Raw genomic sequence first — 24,435 nt, 5'->3', positions numbered from 1 at the left:
TTAAGCACAACTTGTGGTCTGTTATCAGCTGATGTAATTCAGTTCCTTGTTTTTCCTTCTCATTGAGCTTCAGCACAGCATAGTGTTGCAAACATTAAAGGCCTGCACACAATAATGAAACAAAATCTTTTAAAATTATATGCTCAACTAGCAAAAATATTACAAATCTTGCTTTTCTTTTGGTATTGACTAAAATTTGCACAACTTCCTGCTGGATGAAACCAGAAAGAAATGCTGTCAAACCAGACAGAACCCGTAGTTTGTAACCCATTTTCATTTGCATAAGAGACAGGGCTGTCCATGAGCCACCTGCAGTTTGAAAACATCAGATTTATCTTGGGTTTTTTTTAAGCTAAACAATGTCCCCTGTCGACTCCATTGCTCCGGCCATTACCTTGTAATGTGGTCGTTCTTTATTCGACATCTGCATGTGGAAACTAAACCTCAACAGAATAATGTGATTAATATCAAAGGTCAAGCAGGCTTTAATTAACTCTGGTAGAGATGAACAAGCCTAATGTGACAGTGACACATAAGTGAGCATCAATTTGTCTGTCTAATACAGTGTATTTCATTAGTATTATTCATCACATTCATTAGGCCTATAGCCCTCCAGGAATCTAATCATCCTTATTGTAAACAAGTGGCGGGGATACATTATGGAGAACTGACCGTTGTAATGTGACTCATCTGCCATCTTCTGGTTATGAGACAGAACCACAAGCAAGGACGTGAATGTCAGGTAGTCGGTGCTGTGACTCTGGATTTGAAACTGCAGCAGTAATTCACTGCAGAGAATATCTTGAAGGATATTTAAGCTTAACATAAATAAATTAATGAAAAAGATCATTTTTCTATACAAATGTATAATTGGTCAAATACCCACAGTGGTCTGGTGAAGAAAAGAAACTGAATACCTTTGTATCAACAAATATACACACACATCAGCCACTATTTTTAACTTCAAAGGCACTTTAATATTTGTTCAACAATATGTACATCTGTACAGACAAAGAAACATGTGCCACAACCATGCCCACTCTTTCTCCATGACAACTGTTTTACATTTAAAATTGTATATATTAAACAAAGGGAAATTGGACTCAGAACAATCAAATTCTCAAATACAAATCAAGTTCTCTGTGCTGAAACAGTGCTTGTTAATGCTGATGGAGTAACTACTATACCAAGCCAGAAGCATGTTTTCCTCCATGGAACGGCCTGGAATGAGCCCTCTGGTGTCCAAAACACTGGACGTTGGGACAGAGATAAGTCAACAGGACTTCTTTCTCAACAGTGGTGGAAACTAAAGCTTTAACACACAAAAGCGCTTCTATCCAACATAAATTAAAAAAAATGACATAAATTAATCTTTAAATGAAATTAAAAAAGTCGTGCAAAGATAAAAGTATTGATATTCAGTGCTTTTCAAGAGGAACATGCTTTCAAGTTCAGTTTGATTCCTGGACCATCGAAATCAGTTTCATACAGATCCTCCCAGTTCTCACTTATACACTCTGGACCTTGCTTCATTACAGACCTCTCACCAGCATCTAAAAGTGGAAACAAACTGGGTGACTTGTACTAATATTTAGAGAAAAGGTATCATGTGTGCCCACAGCAGCCCTGTAGACTCAAGAATAACACAGATGTACGGAAAAAAAAATCATGGCAGAACATCCTGTACAGTGAGAAAACATCAAACATGCAAAGACAGCAGGAAAAGAAGAGCCATCAGGAAATCAAAACTAAATCAAAACCAGGCTCTCAATAAACTCATCTGAACTACAAACCAAGAAATAAAACTAACGTAAAGTTGCAAAACATCTACATATTCTCTCCAGCGTCTGTACTGGAAACTGGAAAGTCAGCTCAAACATCCCCAGAGCCACACCAGCCCCTGGAACCATCCAGACCCCCTCCCATCTGAGGCATAGTCAGCTGGATTTATGAAAGGTAAAGATTTAAGATCCAGACCTAAACTTTGTTGATTTAAAGGTTGTGTGGTGCTTAATATAGAATCCTATTCTCTACACACACAGATTATTCCTCATAGTAAATGTGTAGCTGTTTTGTGTGACAGGACAGTACAGTAATACATTTTAGCTTATAAGACACTCACAGGACAAATAAAGTGTCTTTTTCTCCATTCAATATGATCACCGTGGCAACGGAGCTGGTTCAGACACCTGGCCTGGAAATGCTGGGATGTGCTCCGCCCCTGAATAGGTGAGGTCAGCGGGTGACACCAGGTCATTGGTCGATGTTCTCTGGCAGATCTCTGCGTAGCTTGGCTTCTTTGACTCCTGGCCAATCAGAGCACAAGGTGAGCTCAGACTGAGGCTCTCACACCTTTTCTCTCCTGTACATTAATGGCTTTTAAACAGAGTGGTCTAATTCCTACTATCATCACTGAATGATCTTTTTAAGTATTTAATTGTTCTCTTCATCTAACATCAACATTCTGGTGCCAGAGAAGACTTTTGACCTATCTACGGTATTTATCATTGATCAATCTCTGGCTCTGAGCAGCAGGCACATGCATGTAGAGTTTATGGGATAACATTGGCATAATTTCAGATTATTTCTGTCATCAATGCTCATGAAGACTGTTCCATGAGGTCAGAAGTCCATAACAATGCCATCAAAATAGCAAAGACACTTTGAGCGCACCAAAAAGTTTCATACAAACCTGAAGATGATGATGATGATGATGATATTATTATTATTATTATTATTATTATTATTACTAATAATAATAATAATAATAATAACAATAATAACCATAATAATAAATGGCTGATTAATACCATTTTTCATTAAATGTATACTGTTTACTACTTACAAATTAAGAATCTCAGAATAATTTTTACTGGTATACTAATGACAGAAACAAAATTAAATTGCATCAGTGATGTACTGTGTTAACAATATTAAATTCTATTATTAGAGTGACCTGGATGTTTTTAAAGGTCTGACAGATGTGGGCAGAGATGAACATTAAACAAAAAGACCTAAAACTTAGCCTGCAATCCTGCCCCAACATTAACTAACACTGTGTCCTAACTGGATGTGGCGCAAGTGAGCCTCAGTGAATTAGTCAGTCTGACTGCATTGTTTTCTGTTGAAATGTCCGAATTGGCTGCAAGCGATGCAGTGCATTGTTTTGAGCTGCAATAGATGAGGAACAGCTGATTCACAATGATGAAATAAGGAATTATCTATACGATACCTCTCATTTCACTACAAAAACCTAAATAAGGTGGCACCTAGCGAGAGAGAGATCGCCAGGGAGCTGAATGTTTTTATTGAGTATTGTTGTGTGGGATGTTCAGCAGGGCTTGCTAGCTTGTTTTACAATGTCGGTATAGTGGTATGTTATATTATGGTAGCTACAACAATGATATCAATACACACAATAGTATTGTTGTGAATATAAATAAAAGGAAAGTAAGTACTCACCATCCTTGCTAAGCGATTTTCTTTACATGACATGACAGTATTCCGTATTTAATGGATTCAGTTCAGACAGACAGTGTTTGATGAATCGCAATGCGGCGTGATAATCGAATGCTCTCTTTCTGTTAGGACACGCTGTAAACTACAATCTGCTATTTCAGAAAGATAAAAATAAGAGAACCATCTAACACCATGAAGTAGTAAATCTGTTGCAGAAAAGTCTTACTATGACTGCTTCCTGTGTAAGCTGAGCTGGTTTGGCCTCGCTGGTCATCTCTGCAGGCTCCTTCACATTCCTACAGAGACCAGCAGAACAAACTCACTACACACAGCCCTGAACACAGCTGGCACCATGACAACTGGAAAACTGATACAAGTACACTTAGGAAACATCCTACAGGTGAGGCAAGCAAAAGAAAAATATCTGGAGAAGCTTGTGCTGTGGATCTAATCATGTTATTGGTAGAAGAGAACCGTAAATAATGTAAATAAAGAGAAGTCAGCTGATGGAGCGTTTAATGCAGAGGTTAATCATAATCCAGCTGTGAGATACTTACTGCTCTAAGACAGGCTGAGGCTCTTGTGACAGTGTTGGCACTGATTCTAATGGGCTGCTGCTTCTTACTGGAATCTGTGATAAACAAATGAAAAAGAAAAAGAAGACCTATGTCAAGGTCTTACACAGTCTGGGTTTAAGTATGAGAAGAGAGTCTGTTATCGTATTGAGCAAGAGACTCTGATGAACTCTGTGTGTGTGTGTGTGTGTGTGTGTGTGTGTGTGTGTGTGTGTGTGTGTGTGTGTGTGTGTGTGAGTGAGACAGAGAGAGACTTGGTCACCTTGGCATCACTGTTAGCTGGAGGTACCGTTGCTATGGCACTGTTTGCCAGAGGAAGAGGAGGAAAGCTAGTCAGGCCGAGCTCAGGAGGAGATGGTTGACGAGGAGGTGACTGACTTGGTGCTCTCTACACGAACACACAGTCAGTACAGTGACACCACAAAGTGAACACAATCAACACTAATGACTCACTGGCTACTTACATGACTGCCTCCAGCAGATTTGTCCCATGACTTCAGATTCCCTCTCCTTCCCTGGCTGAAGTTTCCTCTCCTTTAGAAACACACAGCAGAGCAGTGATGTTACTGCAGCTCAGAGTCAAGGCTGATTTATGCTTCTGCGTTAAAGCATCACTCAGCATTCTGTATTCTGAATGTGTCTGTGCAGGCACACAGGGCTACATGTGTGTGCACCTTTTAAGAGTTGTTATTATGCATAGATGTGAGATGCCTCTCACAGCAAACCTTCACTGTCATTAACAGTGAATAACAGAGTAGGCAGCTTTATATCATCCCCTACATTGCAGCAGCCTTGGCTGTTACTACGGCAACGTCTTGATGGTTAGGGATAATTCATAAATCCCAAAATTCATCTGCTGTCACTTCTACAGTCTTTATCAATTTATGTTTTTTGCAGATTTATGATTGGTTTAACTAGGTTTTTTTTGCTTGTTTTATTTTATTTTATTTGCACTTACATTTTCATTTGATTCATGTTCCAGCTAGATCCAGCTCAATCCAGCTCAAAGTGATGAACTCTTAAATAGTAGCCCTAGACGTCATCACTCAGGTGCCTGTCAGAGATGAGACAGACCCCATGCCGCTTCCTTAAACATACTGACGATCTTAAATAGCCGATGGCATGGTCAAACACATCTTAAAATTGAAAAGTATCAGCCAGAGTCATCTCCAAGGTCTGTCATTCCTGTTTTGACTAGCATCAGGAAAAACAATGTGTACTCGAAGCGCACATCTACTCTATGTAATCTGACTCCAGTTATGCATCAGCCACAGACTGTGTCAGACAATGTTAGTACACTAAACTTAGCTCTATTAAATATCAGATCTCTGGCTGACAAGTCACTATTAATTAATGATTTTATTATCAAGAGAAACCTTGATTTTATGTTTTTAACTGAAACTTGGTTAAATGAAAACAACAGTGCAGCAGTACTTATTGAATCAGCCCCCCCAAACTTCCATTTTATCAGCTCAGTTAGAGAATTTAGGAAAGGAGGTGGAGTACCCACTTTATTTAAGCATGTTTACCAGTGCAAACAGTTGTCATATGGGAAGTTTGAGTCTTTTGAATATGTTGCACTGCAGTTGAGATCCTCCTGTCAAGCAGTATTAGTAACCATTTACAGGCCTCCAAAATATAGTGCACACTTTGTTGATGACTTTTCTAAACTACTGTCTGTTGTCTGTATTGATTTTGACTGTGTTGTGTGATTTTAATATTCATATTGATAATCCCAAAGATGGCAGTGCGAAAGAACTTTTCTACATCCTGGACAACTTTGAACTTTCCCAGCATGTAACAGAGCCAACACACAATAAGGGACATATTTTAGATCTAATTATCTCCAAAGGGCTCAACATTTCTGAGGTTGTGGTGACTGATGTTGCCTTTTCTGATCATTACTGTGTTTTCTTTAAAATGGCTATCTCCGCTGACACTAGTAAAATTACAACAGAGGTAATCAGAAAACGCTATCAACGAAAACACCTGTACACTATTCACCCACGATTTTACACCCACACCAGCTCTGCCCTCAGTCTCTGTCAATGATCTGGTTCATAATTTCAGCTCTAAAGCTATGCATATTATGGACAATATTGCCCCCATGAAGGTCAAAGTTGTCTCTGGTAAGAAAAACCACCATGGTGGAATGCCACACGGGTAAAAGCTCAAAAAAGAGAATGTAGAAAAGCAGAACGCAGGTGGCGAAAAACCAAACTCCGGGTTCATCATGACATCTATAAGGAAAGTCTGCACATCTATAACTTGGAGCTAAAAAGGGCGCGGCAGTCCTTTTTCTATGAGATTATCAACAAAAATAACAACAATTCACAGACTTTATTTACTGTTGTTGACAGACTGACAAACCCATCAGTGTCAGTCCCTCCTGAACTGCTATCCACCAAGGCCTGCAATGACTTTGCTTTTTTTTTCACAGACAAGATTTTAAAGATAAGACAGAAAGTCTGTAACTCCAACACAGTGGTTCTTTCACCTGTGCCCCATAAGACTACTCCAGTTAATCTGGCACCTTTTCATCCATTAAATTATGCTACTTTGACAGACATAGTAAGAAACCTTAGGTCCACTACCTGCTGCCTTGACACTCTGCCTACAAGCTTTTTTAAAGATGTTTTTAACTGCATAGCATCAGATATACTACAGATAGTCAACTGTTCTCTTCAGTCAGGCCTTTTCCAATGGCCCTGAAGACTGCAGTCATTAAACCTCTCTTAAAAAAGCTTAATATGGATGCCTCAGTAAAAAATAACTACAGGCCCATATCAAACCTACCATTTTTAGGAAAGATCATTGAAAAGGTTGTTTTTCAGCAACTTAACACCTTCTTGGAGCAAAACAATTCATTTGATGCCTTTCAGTCTGGATTTTGAGCACATCACAGCACTGAGACTGCACTTGTAAAAGTTTTAAATGACATTCATCTGAGCAGTGATGCATCAAAGATTTTGGTTCTGGTATTACTGGACCTCAGTGCTGCATTCGACACAGTTGACCATAAGATATTGCTCGACAGACTAGAAAAGTTTGTGGGACTTTCTGGCACTGTGCTAAATTGGTTTAAATCTTATTTACAAGACAGGGATTTCTTTGTGTCACTTGGCAATTATGAATCTGTGCGAACAAAAATTACATGTGGAGTTCCTCAAGGGTCCATTCTTGGGCCTCTTCTGTTCAACATCTATATGCTCCCTCTTGCTCAGATTATGGAATATCATAACATCTCCTACCATAAGTGCATTGACAAAATCAATACATGGATGTGCCAGAATTTTCTACATCTAAACACAGACAAAACTGAGATAGTTGTTTTTGGCCCCAAAGAACAAAGATCAATAGTCAGTGCTCACCTTGACGCCATGACACTAAAACCTACAAATCAAGCCAGAAATCTTGGTGTAGTTCTGGACTCAGACCTTAATTTCAATAGTCACATTAAGACAATTACTAAATCAGCCTACTACCACCTTAAAAACATAGCAAGAATGAAATAATTTCTGTCTAAACAAGATACAGAAAAACTTGTTCATGCTTTCATTTTCCGCAGGCTGGACTATTGTAACGGTGTCTTCACAGGCCTGAGTAAAAAATCAGACAACTGCAGCTCGTCCAGAACGCTGCTGCCAGAGTCCTCACCAACATCAAGAGAGTGGAGAACATTACAACAGTGCTTAAGTCACTGCACTGGCTTCCTGTGTGTCAAAGGATAGACTATAAAATCTTGTTACTTGTCTATAAAGCACTAAATGGTCTCAGGCCTAAATACATCTCTGATATACTTGTAGCCTACGTTATGAAGCATCCAGACCCCTCAGATCATCTGGAACAGGTTTACTCAGTGTTCCCAGGATCAAAACCAAACAAGGTGAAGCAGTCTTTAGTTTCTATGCTCCCCGCCTGTGGAACAAACTTCCAGAATATCTGAGGTCGGCTGAAACTGTCAGCTCATTTAAATCAGGGCTTAAAACATTACTATTCACTGCAGCTTATCAGTGAACTAGATATGTAACTTATTGTTAGGATAATCTGTAGCTATTGTTTTTATATTTGTCTGCTGTTGCTTTTGCTTTATGTTTGCTTTTTAAATGCATTTTCTGCATTGTTTTTAACTATTTATTGTCTTGCTTTTAGCTCTTGTTTTTAATGATCTATTGTTTTTAATGTATTTCTCTTGTAAAGCACATTGAATTGCCTTGTGTATGAATGGTGCTATATAAATAAAATTGCCTTGCCTTGCCTTGCCTAGATAGGGTTCCTACATTTTATGGCAGATTATGTGTAAGACTTTTTAAAACTTTTTTTTATGCCGCTCAGACTGATATTTAAGACCAATTTTACAATGCCCAAAACTGAAGGGAAAAAACCCCCTGAACCAACATCAATTATGTCAAGTTAGGGAACGTTTTGCATAAAATGTTTGTCGTTACAGTAAACATGACTTTTTTGTCTCATAGTAAAAAATGAGGGTAGAACAGAACTGGGAAATACCTGGCAAGTTTTCTTGGCGATTTTGTGTTTCTTACTTTGTATGTGGTATTTCACTGCCTCTATTCCCATCGGGCCAAGTTTTGAATTTGCTTAAAATACACTTGAGCCTTATATTTGTTGCCTTATCTTGGTTAAATAGCCAATTTGCACTTCTCTATGTCATCCAAGGTACAGACAAAACTTACAAGCGTTCCACTATCCTGACACGTTAGTTAATGCGTGAGGTTTTTGTCAAATTACTTAAGAAAAATAAATGTTAAAAAAATTTGGGATTTCACAATGCAAAGGCAGAAAAATTATTTCGAAAATCATACTTCCCATGTCTTAGCATTTTAACACTTTTGAATGATTGATTTAAAAGCAATTTATAAGAGCCAATTATTTTTACATTTATGAATTCAATGCTTTTTGGCTGAGGTTAGATTTGCATTTGCCAATTTGTTTGTTTGGGCCAGTGTGAAAGCTGTCAATGGAACCTTTGATGCAGACCACTGGTCCAAATGCAGATTTTGTGACAATAGATTTGTATTTTTTGCAGCACTACAGTGCAAGACATTTCTTTTTTATCCTGTTTCTACCTGTTTATCATTATGACATATGAAGTCATACCAACCAAGGCGTGAAAGCAAACTATGTCCATCAACAACTATATTAGTCATATGAGTATAAGGACTTAACAGCCACACTTGAGACTTGAGTTCCAATCTTCCCATTCTCGGAACCCATCAGCTGTATTCGGCGTCTGACTTCCGGCAGACGGCGATACAGCCTCTGGGGGTAGACCCCCGATTTTTTGGCATGCCAGTTTGATTTGGGCGGAGGAGGTGAATTTCTGTTTCCAACTTCCGTTTATGTATAATTAAATATGCTGAACCATTGCGATGGATCCAGAGTTTGCAGTGATGCCAATTATGTTCCGCCTTGTTAGTTCACTGCACGGACTGTTTAACCTGGCAACAACTGCAGCCGGCTCAAACATGATTGGTCAATATCATACGGACTACAAACAGCCTACAACCGGAAACCAGGGCTCTTCTGCTCTTCTTCCGGAGGCAAGATCTCTGGGGTTTGCCTACAGACTCTACAATCACTGAATGTCGAGTCTGTATATAGAGTCTACAAACTTCTTAAATGATGTTTTGTTACCTTCCCCGATCAGAAGTGGGTGACACAATTTGCTTGTTGGGCTCTGTCCTTCCACCCCTATTCTGATGGCGCATGTTGCCCCGTGACCGCCCTCGACCCGGCCTCATCAGAGAAGAGGAGCGCTCCACTGATGCTTGATCTGTCAGGTGTGTGGAATCATTCTGACTGGGCTGCCAACGGTCTCCACTGTTTGACCACCTGGAGCCTCTCCTGGAAAAAGATTAATTATGAATGCCAGTCAGTGCATATTCACACAGTCAATAATAGTATGATCATAGAAATATTTTCACAGCAAATAATTTAAACAGTTGTTACCTTTGCCTGTATGGGTTGTGAGGTTTAAAGGTGGAGAATCCATTCATGAAGTCATTCGTCAACGTTTGATGCTGCCGACATCGACAACAGGTAAGTCATGCTGCTCATGAGCCAACACACCATAACACACATTCAAGGAGCCATAACCAGCAACACTGTCACTTACTCTAGGACAGAGCTCCAGACCACCAAATGGTCGCATTTTGTGAACATTTTTGGAATAAAACTCCAAAGTCCACGATTCTGCAAGTGTGGTGAAGTCCAGACATTTGGGCTGAATCCAAATGAATCCAGACTCATACATCATTTTGTTCTCAGTCTCCAGTTGTTTTAATTATGATAGATTAATTCATTAGAATGCTTTACAGGCGATATGTAATTTATGTTCATGGTTCAACCTTCCTTTTACATGAATTCTCATGTAAATCAGCATCATATCAGTTTGCTGCTGCAGAGCAGACCTGTCCCCTCAACTACAGAGGCTAAATTGTGCCTGACTAAAAGGTTATTATTTTCAGAGGAAAACAAAATATGAGAAAACAGCTTTCATTAAATATAGGCCAGATAAAGTCAGGGGTTCACATCTGTACAGATGTTATTTTAAGAATCCTCACTACCACTGACCACAAGTCTTTGTGATGCTAAATACTTCACAATAATTAAAACAGTCCAATGTTAATATACAGTAGACTACATATAGTTTTGATACAGTTAAAATGGCCAAAAATGTGAATAATTGCGTTGCAGGATGATTTAAGGTGTGCCCCTAAATTTTCCAATTTTTTTCAGTTAGGGGCTCTTACTAAAAAAGGTAGTCTGGTGCCCTGTAAGAGTTATCCTTAATCTGATGTTGTTGTAATAATAAAGCCTACAGTACAACTTCATGTCATCCAATGTCAACACAAAAGGTCTCACCTCAGCAATTTCTGGGTATCCTGACGCACCTGAAGCCCACACCTCGTTGGTGAAACTGTACAGCTGTTGGGTGGGGCAGGGCTGCTGGTAGTTCTTCGTGGGGTAGTAGGAGCTGTAAGGATTGCTGCACTGGTCCAGTGGGGCAGGTCTGTAGCCATTTTTTGGAGCAAAGGAAGGGACTGCCATGGTTTTGGCCTTTATCCTCACCATGATCGGCTTTCCTTTAAACTCACAAACCTCCTCTCTGAGGTACTTGTAGACCTAATAACGTGCACAGACACAGTAAAACTATACAGTCTGCCACCTGTTTAATAGTCTTCCTGTAACAATGAAAATGTCTAGCCCACAAACATCAAAAGCATAATTCCAGTGACTAGAAATAATATAACAATGTCTTTGATTCTATTTCACCTGTTGTGTGTCGGCTTCCGATTTGAAAGTGATGAACCAGTGATCATTGTTCACAAACTCACAACTCAGGAACTTTGGAAGGTTTTCCCCTTCAAAGAGAGCCTCCACCTCCTGCAGTACAACAACAGCATTAAACACACTAAAACTGTTACACAGATCTTACATTTAAAAACATGACTGTGAGGAGGAGAGAGGAGAGTAGAGGAGAGGAAACAGGCTCTTGCCTCTTGAGGTGTGGTGTTGGGGATCTCACGCAGGATGATGACACATCGACTCTGACGGGGGCGAACCTTCAGTCCACATGGAGCCACCTGGACCAGTGGCAGGGCTGTCAGTCAATCAGAGAAGAGAATGTCTCAGGACAATAACAGGCCACATTTATCACTCCCAACTTTGAAATCCAACTACTCATAGAATCAGATTACCAACATTAGGCTGATGATAAACATTTTCACCCAGAATCAAAACTTTAAAAAAAAAATGAAATCCATCGGACACATATGTAGAGGAAAAAACACTGACATTTCAAAATGTCACAGATGAGGTCCAGATCTGTGCTGAGACTCTTGATCTTGTCGAGGCTGGCCAGAGTTGCGATGGGAACGTACTGGTCGCTGTCCATCTGAGAATTGAGGTACAGGTCATTGCCAAGGTGCTCCCTGTGGAGGGACAAAGGAGCCATCGAAGAGTGACATGTTGGACAAAACACCAACAAAACAACTGTATTACTTTTCTTAAAGACAAAGAAAAGGCTTATTTAAATACAACGATAGGGGGTCAAATAAATACGAACAATAGCAGCTAGAATACCAAACAGCACCAAACCAAATTTGGTATTTTTTATAGTTTTATCTGAGCAATGGCATTACATTTTGAAGTTTATTTTTATGTGTAGATAATGTGTTATTCATAACCACTATGCAATTATATTTATATTTGATGACAAGACTTCCTCAAGTCTAGGAAAAATGGTGAGTTGTTACCTGGTCAGGCAGGACTCCAGAATTGTCCTCAGTTCTTCTCTGGTCTCATCTGAAATCATCAGAAGTCATTACCACATCTCATTGGTTAAAAAAAGGAGTGGTTAATTTTATGGTGGTGAAACATAAATACAGTTACTACAAACAAAGTTGGATTGATACCTGTGACAGGTGGGTCAACAGAATCTCCATTAACTATCGGAGCTTCGGCAATCAGTGTCTGGTACTCTAGTGAGCCGGGATCTGCCTCAGCCACAGCCTCAGCCAGGCCCACGTTCCCCACTTGGAGCTCTGACATGTATCCTAAAAGTCAACACCACAGCATCTTACACACAGCATAGCCATGATTCATATGCGGACATTAACATTCATTCAGCAATGCTGTTTTAGTCTTGTTAGAATAAATTACAACCTCCTGGAATGGAGAACAAAAACAATTTGATGAACTCTAACTAGGGATGAACTGATTGTGAAATTCTGGGCTGAATCCGATGTTTTCTTTGCGGTTGTTTATTTTGTTTGCGTAAGGGAAATAAAGAAATCTTGATAAAAACATAAAAAACTTAACTGTTTTCAAGTCATTCAGTCCTTCATTACACTACATTTGAATGAGCAGATTCAATCATACAATTTCTGAAATAACCTTTAACGTAACCTTTCACATGGAAAACATCTTTTAGAAAACTGCTTCAAAAGCCTTCTTACTTTATATATCACAATTCCCTCTCTAATATCTATTTTACATTGCTGTGAAAACATCAACACTGTATTACTTGAAATAACTACCTATTTCAAGTTTTTCACCAACTACATTTTACAAAATTACATTAAACACATCATGAAAACATTTTAATTTACCTTCGCCCCAACACTCATTTAGAGCTTCAACGCATCGTAATGTCACTCACTGCAACCTCAGTCAGCAGTTAGTTTGCCATCAGCTGCTAACAGCTAACGTTAACTAGCTCTCCTCCTGCCAGTGTCAACATGGATTTGTTGCACACAATGTAGCATTATTGGGGAAAAATCAGGGTGATACTTGTAACACTTTGGTAGTGAGTTTACTTCATCCTTTCGTCCTAACAGTGTCCTAGGGAAGATCTCTGTTCGTCTCAAAACTGTTTTCTATTCCCTGGGACGACGGGACACTGTTAGTCTCGAGCCCTTCTTTTCAGCCTGCTAATTCAGTGCATTCCTAAATCTAAAATATTTAATTCTGGGATCCAGTCACTCAGTAACTCCGGCCTACCTTCCTGATTGGTCAGATCATTGGGGAATTGCAGCCATGGCTGCTGAGCCTGTAGGTAGGCGGGGCCAGGGACATCCAAGTTAAAGTTGTGATTGGTCCATACCTGAGCATCAGGGTTTAGGCTAGGGGCAGCAACAGGAGCCTGAAACAAAAAGACACAATCAGTACGTTTACATGGACAGTTTAATTCCACTTTTAATCGGAATGAACGGCCATTCCGATTAAAAGTGGTCATGTAAACGGTCATTCTGATTGAAAAATGGTCATTCCGATTGAAAATTAAATCCGATTAAAGGGGGTGGTTTTTGCCGTTTGTCATTCCGAATGAAAGAATTTTGAGTGCATGTATACACTCATTCCTCTTTAAGTTCATTCCGGTCTTTCTGCACATGCTCGTTTCCTTGCCCTTCTGGCGCGATGACGTATATAGCGCGCATAGCAATGGGCTGCATAGCAACGGGCTGAGCTAGAGCAGTTGGACTCGTTGCACTCACCGGTTTCCATTCGCCACAGCACGGTCTTCTACCTCCCTTCTCCTGCTCAACAGATGAAGCATTAGCAGAACAAGGTTGTTGTCGTACTGCTGCTTTAAGAATATAAGCAAAACACGCCCGAAAAAGGCACTAAGAACGGCATCGTCAAGCATCTTGTTATCCGGAGCGAGGACTACTGTGTTTTCTTCCGGGAAACGTAAACACGTAACATCCGCCCCGTCCCCTATCCAATCAGAAACCTTCCCTGCCCCAAACCTTGCGCAGACCTGAATAAAGGCGATTGAACTGATCTCCCATGTAAACCCTCATTCGGAATTAATATTTCCCACGTAAACTACCTGGAAACACTTTAATTCCGAATGATTTCATTCAGATTCATTTCATTCCGAATGAGAAGCCATCATGTAACCGCAGACAGTGTGCAATGTCTTAATCTAACATGAATACTTCAGCCACATGAGCAGCAGAGTTATTTTCAAGAACAGGCAAAAAATGCTCTCGGTAGCTCAACCCATAATCTAAAGCTCAAATAAGTAATTAAGAGTAATGAAATGAAAACCGAAGAATCTCATTCATACTAATATAGTAATGTAGAATATAACATCTTTTTGATTAATTTAATTTTTCTCTACAGGTATTACAGATGTACTCTCAGATACAAATCATAGTGCAGCTGACTCACACTTTATCCACCTCTTTCAATTTAATCTACAGCGGCTTTTTCAGATAACAGACTGAATTAGAGTTAACCTGTTATATCAAGGTTGTTTTACAAGAAGTCCATGTTATTCCTGTTTGTTCATTTTCTATCTCAGTCTTGCAAAACTGTGACTGTGTATCAAGGATGTCTGTGCGAACAATGACCACTCGTTATGTAACATCTTTATACAAAAGGAGTATTTAGACTCTGACTGCTTCAGTTCCAGTGGTGGTTGTTTAGTGCTGACCTGTTCAGCGTGCCCAGCCAAGTCTTTCTTTCCCTGACAGAATCACATAAGAAAAAAAAATTACTTTGGGGATAAGGCATCACACTGAATGCTGAATCCAACTGTCTCACATACTGAGTGAACACTTACAGGCTGAGTGCAATCTGTGTGCCAGTCCCACACACAAGATCCCTGAGGCATCACAGTGCTGTAGGGGTAAGCTCCCAGCAGAGCCATAGATGGCTGGAGCTCTGAGACCAAGGCTGGGATCTGCTCTGCGCCGGCCCCCGTCTTGCTCTCACCCTGGCTGGGCTCAGCAGCAGACGCACCCTGGGCCCACCCCTCGCAGGTCTCTTCCAGACCCAGCTTGATCCAGGGGTGTGGATAGAGGCGGCAGACAGAGGAGTCAGCATCCTCTCCCAGCAACTCAGACACCATCTCCCTCATCCCTCCTTCTCTCTCTCCCTCCTCAAAGGTCGCCGATGGCTCCTGACCCAGGAAGTGAATCTCGTATGACGGAGTTGAGGCATAAACGTCAATCTGACCTGGGTCCACAGAGATCATGGTGTGGTCCTCCTGGGAGGCCAATACTGAGGCTTTTTCATCCAGGCAACTGCAGTCATTAGGAACCACAACAGAGTCATCACAGATGCTGGAATCAGCATGGACCTCAGCACTTTGGGACAGTGTCTCAGTAGCTGACATACTGAGAGTTACTGGAAGAATACTGGTGTTAAGAGATGCCTTCTCCTTTGACATGTGAATCTTGATCTCATTCATTTCCTCTGAATGAAGTCCATATGATGAATCTTGAGGTTGATTTAAACAGTCAGCAGTGTCATAATGCAGGCTGATGTCAACTTTAGGGCTCATACAGTCAGAGGAAACACTGGAGGTTAGTAATTCTGAGGGTTCAGAGACTGTTTGAGGAGCGTGGGGCTGCTGTTCTTCTGTATCTGCAGATTCATGCTCGATTGGCGGATACATCTGAGTCCCCTGTGCAGCTGTTGCTTCTTCCCCTGCCTCACTCACATAAAATTCTACATTCTGTGATGGATCTATCCGAAGTTGGATCTGTCTGCATTCACTCTCAGTAGAATCAGCTTCTGTCTCTGGACAGAAAATGTGCTTACCTCCCTCAGGAGTCGTGAAGAGAGACAAGGAAGAGGGAGGTGGAGTGAAGGAAGTTGTAACAGCAAGCTCGCTTTCAGCAGGAGGAGGAGGCTGTGTCAGAGAGCTGAGACTTGAATCTTCAATGCTGCTCTCGGGTTCCTCTGGGCCAAGGAGAGTGATGCTTGTATTAACAATCGCACAGTCGTCAGAGCGCTTTGACAACAGGTCACATTTCTCATCACTCGTCTCTTGGTGAGAGGCGTTCTGCACTGTTTCGGGTAAAGCATCAGTAACGTCACCTCTCTCAACATGTTCGCTGTTCTGACAGATTTCTGGTTTTGTTTTTTTGACAGCCTGTCTGTCATCGCTACTCAGGAGGACATTGTGAAAAGGCTCTGCTGACACCATGCCCCCCTTAGTTTCCACATCAGAACTGTCGAGCTGTTTGTCACAGTCATCAAACTTGGCATCACTGTGCTCAGACTCTCTAAACAGAGTTTCAACATCTTGACTAGGAGGTTTATTGCTGCTCAATTCATATGTTGTATCATTTGAACTGACATCTAATTTGTCAGATATGATGGAGTCACACTGGTGAGATGTGGTTGTTAAGTCTGAGAGAGATGTCTGATTTGTGCAGTGGGAGAAGCCAGTCAGTTCAATGGGCAGTGATGACACTGTTAAGATGGTGGAAATTGAAGACACCTGGGTGAGAGTCGTATCAGCTGTGCCGCTGTAACCAGTGTCATCCTCCTTACTGTGGCCTCTGCAGGTACTCACAGGGATAGCCTCACTCTGCAGAGAGGGTTCATACTTCTCAATGTGTCCTCCAGACAGTGGCAAAGCAATCTCCTCCATGTGCAGTGGTTTGATGGTAAGATCACGCTTTGGAGAGCTGGGACTAGAAGTATCCAGTTCAAGAGTCTCAGCTGCTGGTTGTGAACTTTGGATGTGCGGCTCTGTCACCAGCTCAGACTCGTGCAGATGATTGTCCTGTGAATTTAGGTCAGATTCCACACTCTGATCCAATTCTTCCTTCTGGAATTCGACCACTGTTTCCTCTGTGGTATTGAGGACTCCCCCTGCTGCTGTGTGGTCTCCACAGGACACGTTCTCTTCTACTAAACACACAGTCTCACTCTCCTCTGATCCCTTTACTGTCTTACCCTCCACAAGTTCACTCTCCTCCTCCACACATGCACTTTCATCTGCATGTGATATCATCAACATGTCATCCTTGGATTCATTTGTGTCCTTTGCAGCTGTCTGGCAGTTCAGGCCATCCGGCAGGGGTGTGCCTGACGTGGATGTCTGAGGGTCCTCGCTGTTTATGTGATTTCTGGACAGGGGCAGCGGGTCACATGGAGGGTCTACCAGCTGTGGAGATACAAGAGGATGAGGGAAGGTGGTCTGCTCTGCTGAGAGTGACCTGTCTGTGTGTGTCTGTGACAGGACGGAGGACGGCCGCTGTGCAGCAGGTGACTGCATTGAAATGGGCTCCTCATCATGTGACTGGCTGGTCATTTTAGATTCTGTGACATATACCTGGTCACAGACTGCGGATGCATCTCTGTGCAATTGGCTGGAGACTGGAGACTCCGCCATGCAGGGGAGAGCAGCTGTTTCTGCTTCAGCTGTGTGCAGTGAGTGTGTTGCGCCAGCTGTTTGGGATTGGCTGTGGACGTGGTCATGCTCAAGGTCATCGGCATCAATGGGACATATGCTGTAGAAATTCCGGGTTCTCGTTTCAAAGCCTTGACACAGCATTGACGTGATATCACAGGATTCCTGGCCTTCCTCCTGCTTGTGCTCAGCTTTGAGGGAATCCCGCTGGGTTGCCTGACACTTGCTGACCAGCGGTGGTAGCAGCTGGTCATCTGACACCTCACTCACCGTGATGTTGCCCTGGCAGTCAGAAGAAGGTGACCTGTCGGAAGCTGAGCCACTTTTTTCCGGTGTATGCTTCTGCCCATCTGGGAGCTGAGTGAACCATAAAGCCCTGCTTGTAGCATTCTCCAAAATCTTCAGTTTGGCTGGACTCTGTGTGGGCACCTCCATATACGGAGCTGGCTCACAGCTGGGCCTAGCAGTATGTGTCATGCCTGCCTGTGTGTGCGTGTGTGTATGTATGTTTGTGCTGCCTGTGTTAATAATAGCCCCCTGCTCCTCGTGAGTGCTGGCTGGTTTAAGATCCCCCTTAGTCCGCGTGGTGTTGTCCCTGCTGGCCACGGCCACCTCTGTCCAGACTTTGTTGTTCAGTTCTGGATGTCTTTCCTCATCTTTTGGTGGCTTCCTCGGGGCCGGTCTGTCTGCCACACGTCTCTCCTCTTCGTCCAAGCACACATGCTGAGCTAAAGCCGCAGCATGTTGCCTGACCTGCTCTGTCACCTCTTTCAGCCCATCGTGGAGCGGCGGCTGCTGTAACAGACCGCTCCTCTCATTCTGAAGGCTGGGGCTGATTTCCTTACTAAAACAGCACCCCATCTTCTCTGGCCTAAAGTGGGAATAAAACACAAGACTGCTATGGCCACACACACTAGGAGCCTACACAACACGAGACAAAATCATGAGCAGCTCCTCACTATGGCTCAGCCACATGCAAAAAGAGAAAAGACCCTCTGCTCCCCCCTGCTTCGCCCCTTCCCTTCCCGTTTTCCCCTCCCCTACCCAGAATAGTAAATGTGAAGGAGCTCACATGTCCCTGCCACTCAACAGAGGGCTGCACACCACTTTGTGTGTGTGTGTGTGTGTGTGTGTGTGTGTGTGTGTACGAATGCATGTGGGAGCCCTAGTTAGGCTACAGTTTGAGAGGGGTCAGCACATGGCCCAGTGGCCACCAATCACAGAGCAGAAATGCAGCAGTGTCCACACCCCCCTCTCCCTCCCTGAAACTCCCACTTCTTCCTTCCTCCCATCCCACCATTCACTTGTCTTTCCCTCCCACTGATACCTTTCCCTTTGACTTACATCAGTTCTGCTGTTGCTGCTTCAACAAACCCCCCACCAAAAAATAAAAACGCAACACACACACTCAGGCTTCATGCCCAAGCATGTCGTAACAGTCCATCATCTTTTTTTAATAATACAACATTTACTTTTTAACATAGTTATTTCTAGCTGGGTGTTAGATGTGGTACATATTGTACAAAGTTCCTTGAGGGAAATTTGTGATTTGGGGCCTTGTGAAAAAACTGACTTGACTTTTTCAAATAAAATTTGGTTTCCAGGCTGAAATCTGACAATAACATTGAGTCTAAAGAAGCTTGTGTGTCTGGTGAGTGTGCAGTGAGGAGACCAGATCAGATTGCTGATTAGTTCTGTTACTTTAGATTAGTGCTTTACTTTAGATATGGTTATTTAAGTACTGTAGGAGTGTGTGTGTAGTAAGGGTTAAATATTACGGTACCTGATAAAAGTAGTAGAACGGAGGATCCAGTGCTTCGGGCGGTAACTGCACCTGTAGATAAGCTGGACACAGTGGATTCTGGCCTGACGTCATGTGACACGGGCTGATGGGCAACTCAACGGGACGAGTGCTGCTGCTGTCGATGGTCACCACGGAGACTGCAGAGAGAAGGAAATGAGTCACAACACCAGCTGGCATGATGGAAACACTCTAACAGGATTACTCAATATGGACTAAAACTGGTAAATACTGCAGACTGAACTGCTGTAAAGTGAACAACAGAGTCATATTCTTATATATGTTTGTGAAAAGCAGATGCCCATGTAACAGGTCCAACTCAATCTATCACCACTTTGAATATTCATTACAACTTTTCTGTATTACATCAGTTAAGAATTTAATATATAAATGTCAAAATAAAACAAATGCTAATCACAATTTATCAGAGCAGAAAATCCATCTTTGTCTGACAAACTGCTAAATACTCTTAAACAAATTAGCGGTCACATAAGTCACACTTTAACCAGTTATTTTTGGGATATTTTAGCTTATTGTGAGATTTAAGGGATTGCATTTATCAAAAGAAGTAAGTAATTATTTTTTCTGTGATTTCACAAACTAATGTCAATGCAATCTCGTACAGTACATCATCTGTTAGACTGTTTGAATCATTTTAAAAAGAAAGCACCTGTATGCCACAGAGAGAGCATGTGGTGACCAGAGGCAAGACCACTGGGCAATTAAAAACACTATAAAATTACTCTGCAATAGTTTTTATAATCTTTTACATTATTTATTCAGCAGAAATATTCAGCAGACAAACATTTTCTGACTCTGTTCAGTTTTGTTTAAGTGGGGATATATGGGGTAGTTATCAATAGACAGGATATTACATACATTAGATGGCGGTAGGTGCACCCCCAGCTTAAAGAAGCCCAGTGGAGTCCAACAAGGAAGCTAAGCAGTGTCCTGCTGTGGATGGGTCAGCAACAAAACATATTTTAGCCACCTAACAAAGTCCGACCTAAAAACAACAATCAGTATCAGTTTAAGTGTATGCTATATTTAGAGTATTTTCACTGCTTCACCTTGATGTCAGATAGTTATTATTTCACATGGGAAAATTAATCTGTTACATAGCTCTCTTCAAAGCCAGACTCCACTGAGAAAAACAGTGATTTAACATTGCTACAAAAATACTGTTTTTGTTGATGGAGTCTGGTGGCCATGATGAAAGCATACATGTGGAACTGAAGCTCTTTCGCAACTGTAAAGCAGCAAAAATACTGCTTTCTGAAACTGAAATAGATTTTTTTTAGATGGCTAAATTATGTTCTGTTGCTGACCGCCATCCACAGCATAACAATGCTCAGCATCTGTGTTGAACTCCAGCCTCTTTATCCAAACTGAGGGCGTGCTGACTGACCTCTACAATAATACCTGAGGATGGTTGGAAAAAACCCAATACAAAAGGAGTGATCTATCCCTTTAAGTACAGTATTTAAATAAATGTACTTAGCTACATCCACAAATACAGTATATCCATGTAATTATACACTTTGTATGTATGCAGACTTACTTGACCTTCTATCATTTACATCTTACTTTGCCTTCCTGGGATTCTGCACATGAATTTACACCACTTCACATCAATAACACATTGAATTAACGTTAATGGCAGTTAGCCTGCTAAATTAAATGACAGACAAAGTCTGACACTTGAATAGTTGATAAGGAAAAATCATTCACTTCTTATTAATTTCTGGTCTGCCAACAACTTTCCTGATAGAGTAACAGTTACAAACTGACATTAACGGCTAAATTCCCCAAGCATCGGGCTAACAAACTTTGCATGCTACAGCCTTAACAGTTAACGTTAGCTAACGTTAGGTTGACTTTCACACAGTCAACTTCCCCACATTAAAAACGACCAAAATGAGGAATTTCAGTAAGAGTTTTGCAGTACAACTTCTGCAAACTAACAAATACCAATGTATTTAAAATAAAAGTTAGGTCTGGCTTGTTTTAACCTAACGTTACCATTCAGGTGCCCGGAGTAACGTTAGCTAAGGTTAAGGTCATAACCTGTTAAGGTTATGACAGTCCTCTAGGTTGACAATTTGTGTGAAGGTTATGACTTTGTTACTTTATCAGAAAAAAATAAGATGAAATTAAAAACACTTCTGCAAATGTAAGTGAAGTTAACAGAGCTGCTGACATGCGATCTTCCGGAATACAGACGGCATTTCAGGCGAAAAGCAGCAGCTAACGGAGCCTCTGATCATGCTAACCACTAGCTACCTAACGTTACCATTAGCTACTTAACGTCCACAAATAGAATAACGGTAGCGGTTACGACAAGCTAAAGCTAACGTTATGTTTAATAAATCAACCTTCTGTTGAAAAAAACGGGCTGTGTCCGAGTTGTTTTTCATAGTAGCGTTTCAGGAACTCACCTGTCACCTGCCCTCCTGCTGCGTTGAAGTCAAGCTTGATTTCTGACGGTGTGTTTGCGGGACTGTCTCTGCATTTGCTTCCACAAAAGCCGCCTGTTAACGTTACTTTCCCGACCGTGTTCACGCTCTGTCGTTGCCATAGAAACTGCACAACTGTTTCAGTAGGACTAAACACTTATATTATTTTATTAATATTTTGGATATTTTTTTTGACAGCATTTTAGAAATACTGAAGTCAAGAGACCGCCAGCGACACTCCCACCACCCACTGGGAATTTTGACAGGAAACCCACCACGTGTTAGCCATTTTAAACTTCCCCATAAATTCAAAGATGATAAATGTATTTTAATGACAGTACATCAGGGCTGATGACAGGATTGTTTTTAGAAATGCTGAGGTCATGAGACTGGAAACTTATTTCCCAACACCCACTGGATATTTTGACCTTAACTGTCCCAATTTATCTAAAATTAGATTTTTTAATCCAGTTATTGATTAAATTACCCGCTATGAAAATGGAAAATGCTTTACAACTACTTTGGAAAACTTAATAATTGTGTTGTCCTAAATAGTCAAATTCAAACATGATTCTAAAAATGTAGAGAATCAGCTCACTAACTCTTTTTTAATTTTATTTTATTCTATTTATTATTATTCCGTACACTTTCAAGCTGATGCCAGGATCTTAGAAATACTGATGTCCCCAAACACACCCCAGATCACTACCCTTGAAAAAAGTTGAAAATAAATTGAAAATATCCCATATTTTCTAAAATTATTAGAATTTTTCATATTTCATTTAAGCAGTTCATTGTTCATTTATTTTTTATTTTCCAATATAAAGATCTCAATGCTGTTTCACAGTCTTTTCTACTCTGATAGGAAAATATTGCGGGATGAAAGCTGCTAATTTTATTTTGTTGCTCTACAAGTCGTCAACAAAAATAGCCAGGAATACTAGATTCAGGAAAGAAACACAGTTGGTGTTAGTCTTTATTGCAAACTTCCTAAATCTTTTTTTTTTTTTTTTTTAGATTTCATTTATTGTGTTTACTGCTCAGTTATACTAATTTTATATCGCAACATACAGGTCTAAATACTGTTTCAAAGCATTTCATTATTATGTTTGAGGCCTATAAGTAGTGAAATGTTACATGATACTTGATTCAGCTCAAAAATGCCCACCATGTGCTAGCAATGTGTATGTTTTTAATTATAAACTAAAAATTAAAATATCTGATTTAGGCTACCAGGGCTGCCAGGATTTTAAAATATGGATGGATGATTATTTTGTCTATTGAAATGTATTGAAATATACATGTAAAGGGTATAAAAAGACTTAATGAGGCTTATGAAATAGCCACCATATGTTAAATTTCAACTGTACTCCCAAATTCATTAAAAAATACAACATCACCCTGCAGTACACATAAATTCACTTCTCAATGTTCATGAACAAGATGAAAATTTAATGAGAAAAAAAAAATGTAAGTACATGTTCATTGGTTGATTGGTTGGCTCATATTATTCATCAAAAAGCAAAGGATGTTTTTCAACAATAAAAAGAGAACATTTTTACATAACTTCAATCTCCCTGTAGCTAAGAAGTGAAATAACCTTTCGAAACCAGACCTTTGAGTATTACAAGATAAGAGTCACATGTACAGCTTAATAAAAAAAAAAACAAAACAAATTAAGATCCATTAACTTCCAAGTCTCTGGATTCAACCTGCTCTCGTGAGGCAGATGTCGGGGTGAAACTGTGCGGAATTAAGAGTTCCTACTCTGAGGAGCTGGAGTGCTTTTATCTTCTCCTGTAAAGAACATGATTACTGATGTAGCCAGAGCTGAAGGGGCTCCTGCGATCGAGAGTTCATTCACTGAAGTGCATGTGGAGTCCTGTGGAGAGGAGGAATCCCCCAGCATGCTCTCTGACACAACTCGACTCTGTTAAAGTGCACCAGGGTTCTTGGAGAGAGTGCAGTGGTGGATCAGGAGTACAGGCTCCAGTAGATGGTGTTGAAGAGCAGGTAGGACAGAGGGAAGGCCAGACGGGAGTACGAGTCAATCATGTAGCTGTTGTTGACAAACAGGTCCACATTTTCACGCACGGACCGCTGCCGGCGGAGGCGAGTCCCCTCTGTGGGCCGGATGTCTGGGGCCTGGTCTGGCGTGGCGAGGGGGTCAGAGGTCATGGTGGGTGCCATGCGGGAGAAAGGAGTCAGCTCAATGTCGTTGTCATGGAAACAGCCATCAAAGGCCATCGCCTGGCTGGCGTTGAAGGTGGATGGGATCTAGAACAGTAAGCATTCAGAACATCAGCCCATAGATCATACTATGTCTTGTTTATATTTCGGTTACACTCTCAAACATACATCAACGCATTCTTAGATGAAATTTGGACTTTAAAGTAATCAATATTTTCACACAAATACTGGATCAGAAGTCTGATCAACAGTCCTAACATTAGAATGATTAAG

At 41.0% G+C, this 24,435-nt stretch overlaps 2 protein-coding genes across 8 annotated transcripts in view; both read right to left on the bottom strand.

Moving 5' to 3' along the window:
* Positions 1-954: 954 nt before the first annotated feature.
* On the bottom strand, positions 955-19,636 carry LOC125882225 (uncharacterized). 2 transcript variants are annotated; one of them, XM_049565973.1, is made up of 17 exons: positions 19,499-19,636; positions 15,130-18,586; positions 15,001-15,033; positions 13,560-13,701; positions 12,473-12,613; positions 12,314-12,362; positions 11,853-11,989; positions 11,555-11,658; positions 11,331-11,441; positions 10,920-11,180; positions 10,005-10,075; positions 9,690-9,899; positions 4,499-4,568; positions 4,297-4,422; positions 4,017-4,090; positions 3,686-3,755; positions 955-2,306 (listed from the first exon to the last, which is right to left on the bottom strand). In XM_049565973.1, exons 2-17 carry the CDS (start codon positions 18,574-18,576, stop codon positions 2,160-2,162), a joined length of 5,193 nt encoding a protein of 1,730 aa, XP_049421930.1. In that variant the 5' UTR covers positions 18,577-18,586; positions 19,499-19,636; the 3' UTR covers positions 955-2,159. The 2 variants fall into 2 exon arrangements, with proteins under 2 accessions (XP_049421930.1, XP_049421931.1); XM_049565974.1 differs by lacking the exon at positions 3,686-3,755.
* A 3,915-nt stretch (positions 19,637-23,551) lies between these two features.
* LOC125882244 (gamma-aminobutyric acid receptor subunit rho-3-like) overlaps positions 23,552-24,435 on the bottom strand; it is a 65,859-nt gene continuing 64,975 nt past the window's right edge. For all 6 annotated transcript variants that reach the window (XM_049566022.1, XM_049566018.1, XM_049566019.1 and 3 more), the window contains one exon: positions 23,552-24,249. In XM_049566022.1, the coding sequence (XP_049421979.1) occupies positions 23,947-24,249 (303 nt within the window). In that variant the 3' untranslated portion in view covers positions 23,552-23,946. The remainder of the gene's footprint in view (positions 24,250-24,435) is intronic.

The sequence above is a fragment of the Epinephelus fuscoguttatus genome, linkage group LG21, assembly GCF_011397635.1.
Source record: "Epinephelus fuscoguttatus linkage group LG21, E.fuscoguttatus.final_Chr_v1".
NCBI classification, from domain to species: domain Eukaryota; kingdom Metazoa; phylum Chordata; class Actinopteri; order Perciformes; family Serranidae; genus Epinephelus; species Epinephelus fuscoguttatus.
This window is presented reverse-complemented; position numbering and strand designations above follow the sequence as displayed.